Source organism: Triturus cristatus, chromosome 6 (genome assembly GCF_964204655.1).
Source record: "Triturus cristatus chromosome 6, aTriCri1.1, whole genome shotgun sequence".
NCBI lineage: Eukaryota > Metazoa > Chordata > Amphibia > Caudata > Salamandridae > Triturus > Triturus cristatus.
This window is the reverse complement of record NC_140589.1, coordinates 771139003-771151254: the sequence shown is the minus strand read 5'-3', so window position 1 is coordinate 771151254 and position 12252 is coordinate 771139003. Positions and strand designations below refer to the sequence as shown.

The 12252-nt window shown below is 40.8% G+C and overlaps 1 protein-coding gene across 3 annotated transcripts in view; it reads left to right on the top strand.

Annotated features, from left to right (window-relative positions):
* The window catches only part of KPNA5 (karyopherin subunit alpha 5), a 357927-nt gene that overhangs the window by 256692 nt on the left and 88983 nt on the right, over positions 1-12252 (top strand). For all 3 annotated transcript variants that reach the window (XM_085611310.1, XM_085611309.1, XM_085611311.1), the window contains exon 11: positions 6416-6541. In XM_085611310.1, coding sequence (XP_085467436.1) covers positions 6416-6541 — 126 coding nt within the window. The remainder of the gene's footprint in view (positions 1-6415; positions 6542-12252) is intronic.

Below are 12252 nucleotides of genomic sequence, written 5' to 3'. Positions count from 1 at the left end.
TTCTCTATACCAGGATTCATGTTATCACAAATTTCTGGATGAAGACGCTCGAGGAGCAATCATATTTCTGAAATTAAACGCACACAAGGTCACTGGAGACCTTACCTCGTGGTCCACTACGTAGCTGTAGTGTAGAATATAGACCACACATTTACCCAACGAGGTAGCACTTCTATTTAACCTGTAGAAAGTACTCCAGTTGGGTACACATTTGTTTGCAAAACTTTGGACTTGTGTTAGATAAACAGTTCCTTTCTGGCCCTGATGCTCATTTCATAGAAGTTAAACCACAATGGGAAACACTTACAAATATATACATAGCAGGTATGCTAGTTGAAGCTCCACTTCTGTAAAGGACAAATTACCCAAACTTCTTGGGCTAGGTGAACACAAAGCACGTGTGTTTTGACGGCAATTCCTAGGAATAAAACGACATTTCCACCAAACAAAGAAGCACTTACTTCACAAATTTAGGAGGAAGTTCCCTTGTTTGGTGGAGATTCACCACTTGTAGTCTCGTCATCTCCATACGAGTATTCATGTTATTATAGATTTCTGGAAAGAGACGCTTGAGGAAATCAGCTCGGGCAGAGGGACTGCATGTGGGGGGCTGCTTGTCAGCCAGGCCCAGCGTCCAAACCACGCCACACATGGCCGTGCACGGTGCCAGGTCGGCTGCATGCTGGGGGTTTGCCACAGGGCCTGGCTGCTGGCGGCAATTGGGTTAACTTATAGTCATTATAGTTTGTAAAACCATAGAAATTCTGCAGTTATAGTTACCTGAGCTAACTAATACTTATGCCCCCACAATGCACTACTTATGACATCACATATTACATCACTCATGACATGACCAGTGACTTTACTGTTGACATCATTGATAACATCATCCAGTGAGTGTAAGTATTTCATAAATCCAACTGTCATAGTTATACTTATCTCAAAAATCGATAGCTCCTGCCCTGAGATAAATATAATTCGAGCCCATGAAAAGCACTGCTAATTACCCCACTTATTATCACCAATGAACTCTCCTATGAAATATTTTATTATCACTGCAACTTTTGCAGTAAAATTATTGATGAGAAAACGGTGCATGGCGGTGGCACAAGTTATAGCTACCTTAGGGCATGAGCTATAGTTTTTTAAGATAAGTAGAACTATAATTGCTGAATTCCTATTGTTTTGTGTGTGTAAAATCAGAACCTAACTATAACATCCCTGCATCCTTTAGTTTTTTAGTGAATTTCTAAGGTGTTTTTAAATTCTATTTCCTAACTATAATGTCCCTGTAACCTTTGTTTTTTCAGTGTATATATGTTTATTTATATATCCTACTGGTGGTTGACAGTAGGTAGTTATAGTTAGGATGCAGTTTCTATAGGAAGAGCATTTTTGGGATTTGCCAATAACCTTGATGCCTTTTGACGAATATTCGCGGAATCTTCAAAACTAACAGGGCAGTCACTTCAGCTGCTATCTTGAAAATTTTGGGGTAATCCGTCAAGCGGAGGGCGAGAAAAAGGGGGGTCCCAAAACTCATTTTCTCCATGTTAATTTCCATAGTAAACTTTAAACATGGCTACAGCCCGAACTGCTGAACAGATTTACACCAAATTTGGTCCAGAAAGCATCCTTTTTGTTAAATGGTGTAAATCTGTTCAGTAGTTGCTGAGAAATTTAAAGATTGTGGCTGCGGTGGATCCGCAACTCATCCCGATCTCTTGCCTGAGATCTGATTACCTGCCAACACTTCAAACCAGGAAGTGTTGGCAACCATCTTGTGACTCGTTTGAACCTAGTCACTAGAAAAAAGATTTAAAAACAAGAGAAGTGGTCAGTGTAGAAACACCCTGACCCCATAGGACTCTTGGAGGGGTCCCACAGAGACCCCCAAGGGCCCATAAAAGCATTAAAAAAGAGAATTCGGCAGGAATCTCAGTGAATTATTTTTGTTTTACAACAAAGCACCGTTTCCCGCATTTTGTTTAATTTGGCCCCCGGGTGGCCCTGATCCCGGGGGCAATTAAAAATGATGGGGGAGACTGCCACCTCCCCGGGGCTGAACACAAAGGAAATGTGAAGATGCCATGCACCCACAGGCCCGAGGACCGCCACCTCCCCAGGGCTATTTCGCATAAATGCTGGGGGCCATGTGCCCCCTGCTGCCCCGGGGACTGCCACCTCCCCTGGGCTATATTAAATATTAATGTGTGGGGGCACTCCAGCCCCCCACGCAGCCAACTCCTCTGGGCTAATTTGAAAAATGCTGGGGGGGCCACGTGCCCCCCCGCAGCCCTGGGGAGCACCACCTCCCCGGGGCTATATTTAAAAATAGTCTGTGGGGCCTACACACCTGTGGACCACCATCTCCCCGGGGCTTCATTTTTGTTGGAGGGGGGGCCATGTGACCCCCCTCATGGAACCATAGATGGCCCTGGGGACCGTCCCCTCCTAGGGCCGGCGCCAGCAATGTCCATGGGTGCCTAATCCCAGGACTTTGCTGTTTGCTATGGCTTGGCGGAAGCACTGCTCCCGTCAAGCCGTAACAAGCTCTGCTCCGTTTCATAAAAGTAGAGCAGTTTAAAATGTTCTTGCTTCTATGAAGCGGAGCAGAATTGCTTTAGGACAGAGGGAGCTGCATGTTTGCAGCTCCCTTTGTCAAAAAGCAATGCCGGCTCCCACAGGAGGAGGGGAGCCTGGCAGGGACCGCGTGGGCTCCCTCAGCGGTACCTGGCATGGTAGCCATGCCCCGGGTGATGGGGTCCCTGGGGCAATATCGGCTTAGAGAGGGGGGCCACACTGGCTCCCCTCCCCATTAATGTTTTTTTTTTTATCAAGGCTGGGCCCAGGCGATTCGTTCCCCGGGGCCGAAATAGGCCTGGGGAGGGTGGCTACGCGGCCCCCTTCCTTTAGGTTATAAAAATGTAAAAAGGAAAAGGCTTGGCTCAGGGGGATGGGTACACCGGGCCGTAATCGGCCTGTTGAGGGAGGCTATGTGGTCCCTCTTCCCATTTAAAACAAAAAAAAGACTGGGCCCGGTGAATGGGGTCCCCTGGGCCGAATACAGCCAAAGGAAGGGGGGCTACACAGCCCCCTTCCCTAAAAAAAATATTTCATTAAAAAAAATTCAGACAAGTTGCTGGAGGCCATGACCCTTTCACCACCACTCTGCAAATGCACCTCCTGGCGCAATGGTGTTTGGGGAATAAAATTCCCTTGGATGCTGAGGGTCTTTGGAGACCAACAAGCCCTCTTGTTACTTCTAGTATGTCCCAGAGAGTGGGATTGCAGAGAGGACTTGAAGGCCACGCCCCCTTTCTCCACCACTCTGCAAACGGGCCTCCTGGTGCGCTTCTGGTTAGGGAATAAATTCAACTTTACTCCTGAGGGTCTCTGGACTAAATTGGACTACTTCCCCCAACCAGTAGTGCACTATAACTTATGCCCCCGAATGCCCTGCTTATGACGTTACATCACTCATGGCATGGTCAGTGACATCACTCATGACATCTCAAATGACATCACTGATGTCATCACTGATTACATTATCCACAGGAACACTCACACACCTACTCATACCCCATAATACCTCTTGTACTCCCACTCACACACATGTACAACCATTGACAGACCTATACCAGTACTCACACACCCACTGAGTCCTCCATAGAGCCACTCACAAACCCACTCCCTCACTCGTACATCTACTTACACAACCAGTTACTCACCCATACAGCCAGCTACATAACCACACACAGCTACTTACACATCTGCTTATTTACCTACAAAGTCAGACACCCACTCACTCTCTACACAGCGGCTCATTCATCCATAGAAGTCCTCTTACACTCACTCACACAACAACTTAGATACCCAATCACATATCCATACAAGCACTCACACATTCCTGTACCTACCCATACAGCCTTTCACACACACTCACTGTCTAATACAGTCACTCACACATGAAGTCACATAATGAAATACCTTTCAAACAGCCACTCATTCATCCATAAGAGACACTCACACACCCAGTCACTTACTCATACAGCCATTCAGACACCTACTCGCTCACCCATCCAGTCACTACACACCCACTGATAGAGCCACTTACACTGTCACTCACCCACCCATACATCCACTGAGACTCACCAAATCAGCTTCTCAAACAGCATCTCACTCATTCTCACAGCTGCTTACACAACCACTTATACACCCATACAGCCATTCACACATCGATAAGCACAAGGGTACATACAGTCACACAGCCACTCACATGATATATATTAAAAGTAGTATCATTCATTATTAGTACACCTAGTATACTACTTTCAGTTTTGTAGTAGCTTAGTATAAATGTTTAGCAATCATAAACACTTACAAAATGCTTACGCTTGCTAGATGGTGTCATCAGTGATGGCATCAGTGATCTCATTTGAGATGTCATGAGTGATGTAATATGTGAGGTCTCAAGCATTGCATTGCAGGGGCGTAAGTTATAGTTAGCTCAGCTAACTATAACTGTTGAATTTCTCTGGTTGTGTATGAGTGAAATTTGACCCGAACTATAACGTCCCGTAACCTTTGTTTTTTTAGTCATATATATATATAGGGAGTCTGTGCCATCCAGTGAAACATCAGAGAAAAATCTTTATTGGGCATTGGAGTCCTACAATTACTCAAACACTGCGGAGTTGCCAGCCCATAATTTCTGCACTGCCTGGACTGGGGCCTTCCTTTTTGATGGAAAACAGCCAATCATGGAGCAGGACAGTTTAAATCTCCATGGGGCTGCCCATGTTGGTTATTTGCACATGAAACACTAAGGAAGGTTGATTGCTGAAACGTGTCTGCGGCTAAGAAAGTTTGTTGAAAATGCCCGTGAGTGCTCCAGGTGCGCTTTTGTGGTTGTTGAACTAAGCGGGTCTCACCCCTGCTAAATGAAGACACCCGTCGCGAGTTCGGCGGCTTAGGTGGGATATAATGCACATATATATATATATTTATATATATATATATATATATATATATATATACTGTGTTGTACTGATGATTTTAAAGAACAGCAATTGGAGAATTATTGTTATGATCTCCACTTAAATGAAGAAATCTAAATGATAAAATGTGCTCACACCTTTGCTGAGAAGCCGTGAAATCAGCATTTTCCAAGGAAAAACATGGATAATCATTGACTGAATGTTGTTAATGAGTTGAGAATGTTCTTAAGTGATTAAACATTTAATTTAGATGTTGATTGTTGTATAAAAGTGGTTTTGGGTAGACATAGAGGAATGACTTTCAGAGTAGAATGAAGTCTTAGGCTGATGAAATTAGACAACAACCAGAACCTTTATAGTGTCTGGTCTTATTTCTGAAGTTAAAAGTGGACATTGTACACTTGAGTTTTGTGAAAACAGCAAAATACATTTTGCCACTTAAGAGTCAATAAAAGGTACTTTTTTGAGGAGTCTGTTGTAGATTTTAGGGTTCTGTTTCTTATTAACCTGTTTGACAAAGTTTGGTGATTTTGTTTTTGATTTCCAGTTGGTTTGTGGTAAAAGCCAATATTGTTTTCATAAATGATTTTAATGAACATGTTCAGTAAATGTCAAATATATTTTGTAACTTAAGTCATAAAATGCATATCCTCTACAACACCTGTTGACGGCTGTCATTTGTGTGTTTTTAATCATAATGTATCGTAATGCACTTTCTGTACAGAATGAAAGAAAGTTTGTATTTAGTCCTGCAGCATATGTACCTACTTAATTGATTTAGTTTAATGTTTTAAATGCTCGTTTGTGAAAACTGAGCAACAAGTAAGATATACCCCATTTGAAACCTTTGACATGTCTTAAACTGATCACTTGAGTGGAACGCCCTAAAGTCAACAAATCCTAAGTACAGAGTTTTGAAAATAACCTAGTGCTAATCCTCGTTTTGTTTAAAAGATATGCACAGTTGTACTCATCTTTCCTCTGCATTGAGATTAGCTTATGCTTTGCTTGGGAAATGCATCTCTCTGGGATGTAAACAATGATTCAGGGCCTGATAAGGTCAATGATGAAAATGAATAGGCAGATCCTGGTCTACTTCCTAATAGAAAGACTCATTGAAAATCTGCATGGTCTTCCTCTTTACAAGCATCTTTATTTAAGGGCTGTGTACTTGCCCCATAACAGGCCAATGTATGGGTCTGAATCATTATTTTAAGTATAATTTAAAAAATATAACTAATATGCTGCAAGTTTCTTCTTTCATGAGGATTTAAAAATTAGTAAAAATGCCATTAAACCTTATTGTTGCTACGTCCAAATTCATACTAGTGAAATTAATTTCATGTTTTCAAGAAGGAAATTTCTTTTCACTAATAATAAGATTGAAATTTGTTTCTTGTTTTGATTTACTACAGGTCGTTGTAAATTGCTCTGTACTGCCTTGTCTGCTGCACCTGCTAAGCAGCCCAAAGGAATCAATTCGAAAAGAAGCCTCCTGGACTATTTCTAATATAACAGCAGGAAGCAGAACTCAGATTCAGGTAATCTCACAGGTTTGCATATCTGTTTATATAATGTACACAAACTTACTCTGTTATAAATAATGATGATTATGATCCTCCAAATAGTTTAACTGCTTTCCTAAGGAATTGGTTGAAATCTTATAAGGTGCATTACATTTTGCAGGTATATACTGTGTGTTGTAAAACCAGTACAGTAATGCATGCCATCTTCTTTAAAAGGACCGTGCATTGCAGAAAAAAAAATGGTTCTCTTTGCCCAGTACTGCCTCTTTAACAATCCCAAAAAGAAGGCATTCTAGAATGTCTGTTTAGGGGTTTTGCTATATTTTGTAACATCATTCACCGGATGTCCCATTTAATTCAGAACATATCATCAAATAGGATACATTGTTCTTTTCCAGAGTGTCCTAATGCTTGTAAGCACTAAGTTATAAAATTTCTATTAAAAAACTATTGAACATTTTGTTTGGGCTGTTGGTCATCCCATTCTGAAGATGGTGTGTGCTTTGCACAAAACTAAAAGGTAGTAATTGGCATTTGCCACGTGTAACCTATGTGTTTGATAACCCACGGATTGATAATTGGTGATAAACAATCTGAGTACAGCAGTATGACCCTGTTCGTGATTGAGTTTCCGTATTAAATTTCTCATAATATTGCGTGACATTTGTAAAAAGAAATTCTCATCTGTTAGGGACATTTCACTCTGTTATTGAAATTTGAGAAACTACCAGAAATATTTTGTTTCTTCAATCAAAGAGTGATTGTTGTGATTCAGAGGTTGTATTACTCTGAAATTGCTTGAACTCTTTAAGGGTCCTGCAAGTTGTATTCATTGTATTTGTTTAATGCGTCAGCCTGCAATACTTAACTTATTACAGTTTTATTCTCTGGCTGTGTTTCAGAAATTGAAAGCTTTGGATCTTTTTCATTTAGATACAGCAATTCTAAAATGTTATTTTTTGAGTTATCACAAATAGTCAGATTTCTTGCTACTCTAAAATATTTTGACAAGATAAACAATTAAACAGTGAAAAAATATTTCATTCTGTTTTTTATGTATCATTTGATATGTATTACTGGAAATATTTATGTACGAAATGTATAATTCATGTCAACCTTGCTAAAACTTAAAATTGTTTTATTTACATTAGTTCTCACTTCTGAAAAAAACATGATTTTAAATTGTTTTCCTCACAGACATGCTTTGAATGGAAAAATATGGTGACTCTAGCTCCTATTTATGCATCGCATATGCCTATAAAAGTATTTTGGTTGGTGGTGTTTGTTCATACATTAAAAACACCCTGGAAAAAGAAGTAGATCCATCAAAGTCTTTGTTTTCCTCTGAAATGAACACGCGGATACGTTGACATTTCGCCTTTTTTGTGCATGGTGGCAGTGAACTGTCCAAGAGGCTACATTACAAGGAGCAAAGTGTCAATGATTAAAATGGTGTGATTTATGGTTAAAGTCCTTTCAAACAGAACCAGATTTTTGTTTGTTTGCATAACACAACTGATGCCATACGGTATTTCAGTTTGGTGCTATATTTTGGACGTATTGTGTATCACAGAGGTGGTTGAGAGCTTGTCAAAAATTTGTGTGAATGGAACCCTCCGTCATGTCTGTGGATTGTGCCTAAATTACATGTTTTGGTCCTTTCATTCATGTTTTTAGACATTTAGTTCACCTGATGCCAATAATTTTAGCTGATGTTTGTAGCTGTACACATTTGTGTCAGCTGCTATGTACACATAATTGCTAAAATAACAAGACACATTAAAGTTTGCCTTCATAATGTTGGGTTTGTTTATTTACAATTCTACTGAACACAATAGCCTCAAAGTTCCCCGTTTTGCCTATAATAGTATAACCAAATTTGGTTATTATATGTAAATACAGGAATTTTGTTTATATATATAATAAACACATTTGTATTATCTCATCATTATACCCCCTTGTCTCTTCTTGCACTGAAAAGCAATAGAAATAAAACTGTAAATGACCGAATGTTCAGAACTGGGGTTGTCTTGAGTACTGCTAACATATGTTACAGGTTTAATGGCTATTTCAGCATCTGTCAATGCATCAGCCATGTATTACTTAAAGGTTAGGGTGCAGATACATAGTGTATTGAAAGGTATAGTAGACTTTGGGTCAGTCCTCTTAGCCATTGTCTTTAATGCGTTTTTCATGGTTTAACATTGCTTGTATGGACAGTCCACCAATGCCATGACATTTGTTGAACATTTACATTGTCCCGTTTGTATCCTGTTGAGTTTTGATAATGGGCTTAAGTTGTCCTTTTGTAAGAATAAAGAAGCAACGTGAAACTTAACTTGTAATGCAGAGTCAGTCTTTTTTTCTTGGATAGAGTTACCTTAATTATATTTTGGCTGCTGGTTTAAAGCTTTTTTTATTTAGGAAGTATGCCTTGTTTGTCTTTATGACAGGCCAAGGCTGTTTGTTAATTATTCTTGCAAATTCATTTGTTTTACTGTATGATCCTACTTGTAGTCAAACTCCATTGCACCTAGTAGAGTGGAGGTTGGTCGCAAGGATGGGTAGAACACAGGTCCTGGACTGCAGCCAAGCTCTGCTGTTAACCAATGCAAAGCAGGGGTTGGCGCTATGGCACTTCTTACACAGGTTCTTTAGCCAGCCGCTGCCAAAGATCCTCATGTGGGATGGGGGCACCTACAGCCAACCCCTTCTGCACATGGCTGAGGCAGCACTGTGGGCGATGGCATCACAGTGATTGGCTGTTTGGCCTGACTGCTGGTTTCGCCATGTGGGCTACTACCACTGTACATTGCTGCAGACAGTGTGCAGCAGTGGTTGGGTACCCAATGGGTCAGCTACAGGGCCTGGTCTAAGGCCAGGCTCTGCAGCCAACTTCTACTGTGCGTGGCCTTTCGCGGGGGTGTGTGGGAGGAGGGGTAGGTCGCAGAGAAGGTTGGAACTAGTTGAATGCAAAAATATGGGAAGTGGTAATAGTATAACATCAAGAAACAAAAATTCACTGAAAAAGATGTTAAAGATAATCTAAGTTAAAGCTCTTTTTGTTCATGAGATAGTCCCATATGGTTAATAATCCCTCCGAAATACCCATAAAAACATTGTTAAAGTGATGCTGTGGATGGGAAACAAAATCTATCCCCAAATAAACACAGAAACTGGCTAGTTAGGATTAGCTGTCCTAACCATGATTCACCCAATGCACTGCTCATCGTGTCACAGACGACATCACAGATGATGTACATCAATGGTGACGTAACATCCTCACGATTAACATAATCAATGACATCACTATAAATAGTTTCAACACAAAAGAACTGGCACCAAGTAGCAAAAATGTATTTGATCTGGAATGAGTGGAAGAAAGAATACTTTTTCAAAAACCTCCAGTACCCATTGTATCATATAGTATAACCCCATCCAGTATGCTACAAGTATTTAAAAAAAATTTTAAGTCAGCAGAGAAAGGGAAAACAAGGGGGTGTGAAGTCAGTCCACAGGTTAATTAAACAACTTAATTAGCTCTACACACACCCTCAGTAATGGAAAAAGGAGGTGAAAAAATGTGTAAAGAAAGAGAAAGTACCTCACTTGCGCACCACCAGAGGAGCTACTGGTTGGTTCTCACCAGCTTGCCCACGTCTATTTCATCATTGGTAACTTTCTCTTAAGAAGAATGTGCAGTGTCCAGTGCAAAAAAAAAACCACACATAACAAAATGATGTGTATTGTGAAGACAAGAACACAAAAACTGTGCCAACAAAGACAGAGAAGGGGTTAGACTTTCAAATATTTATTTATTCTTGTTAGGAGTCTATCCCGCTGTTTAAAAACACAGCATGTTGAATACCTTGTTAATGACGGCCAACATGTTTCATTGCCAATTATTTTGTGGCAAATTCATCAGGACGAGAAGAGGTCAAAGATCACCTCCCTGGACACATACCATTAAAAAGGACTGACAAACACAAAGAGACAACATACAGCATAATTAGTTCATTGGGAAGTATATTCACAGTGCATCACGGAAAAAATTCAGGATAATGAATTCAGATCCATTACCTAGTTGGAGCTATGGGCCCACATACCAGCCACCAACCAGTCACAGGGGCGTTATAACCTGTTTACTTTCGCCTCCCTGTTCAGCAAAGCACGACCGTTGCTAGTGCCTGCGTCTGTGAAAAAAGTATATAGATCATATACAACTGACAGGGAACAGTCCCTAATATTTATGTCATCACACTCCATCTTGTGATGCAAAAATATTCCACCTGTGTAAGCGCTCAAATCAACACAGGTTGCGCTGAAAAAAAGCACATCACCAGTCCAATTTCGGACAGTCACAGTCCCTACATAAGCCAATCACATAACTCTAAGTCAGGCTCAACGACCAGGCAGAGGCCAAACGACATCTAAGTGAGTTGAAAGGAAGAGCGGCCTCAAAATAAACAACACCATCTTCGTTGTGTAGAATTTTAGTTTCTCGTGAGCGTGGCACGAGCTGTGGTCAGCTGTTTCAGGCTGTTTGAGGGCGTAAGAACACCGAGTGAACCGCGGGGTCTTCTGCAGCCATAGGAACGGTTTGTGACTCGTCACCATGGCGATTATGACGTGTTTTAGTGTAGTTGACATCCTGTTGGGTGAGCACACTTGATAGCCTTAGGAGCAAAAGTGACAACAACGTTGACAGGACATGAATATATTGGTAGTTACTTGAGCTCTTGCATGTTGGCCGGGCTCTGATGAAAACTAGCAGTGATTTTGCGATTATTTATGGCAATTATAAGGGTTGGTGATGTGCTTTTTTTCAGCGCAACCTGTGTTGATTTGAGCGCTTACACAGGTGGAATATTTTTGCATCACAAGATGGAGTGTGATGACATAAATATTAGGGACTGTTCCCTGTCAGTTGTATATGATCTATATACTTTTTTCACAGACGCAGGCACTAGCAACGGTCGTGCTTTGCTGAACAAGGAGGCGAAAGTAAACAGGTTATAACGCCCCTGGGACTGGTTGGTGGCTGGTATGTGGGCCCATAGCTCCAACTAGGTAATGGATCTGAATTCATAATCCTGAATTTTTTCCGTGATGCACTGTGAATATACCTCCCAATGAACTAATTATGCTGTATGTTGTCTCTTTGTGTTTGTCAGTCCTGTTTAATGGTATGTGTCCAGGGAGGTGATCTTTGACCTCTTCTCGTCCTGATGAATTTGCCACAAAATAATTGGCAATGAAACATGTTGGCCGTCATTAACAAGGTATTCAACATGCTGTGTTTTTAAACAGCGGGATAGACTCCTAACAAGAATAAATAAATATTTGAGAGTCTAACCCCTTCTCTGTCTTTGTTGGCACAGTTTTTGTGTTCTTGTCTTCACAATACACATCGTTTTGTTATGTGTGTTTTTTCTTTGCACTGGACACTGCACATTCTTCTTAAGAGAAAGTTACCAATGATGAAATAGACGTGGGCAAGCTGGTGAGAACCAACCAGTAGCTCCTCTGGTGGTGCGCAAGTGAGGTACTTTCTCTTTCTTTACACATTTTTTCACCTCCTTTTTCCATTACTGAGGGTGTGTGTAGAGCTAATTAAGTTGTTTAATTAACCTGTGGACTGACTTCACACCCCCTTGTTTTCCCTTTCTCTGTTGACTTAAATTTTTTTTTAAATACTTGTAGCATACTGGATGGGGTTATACTAT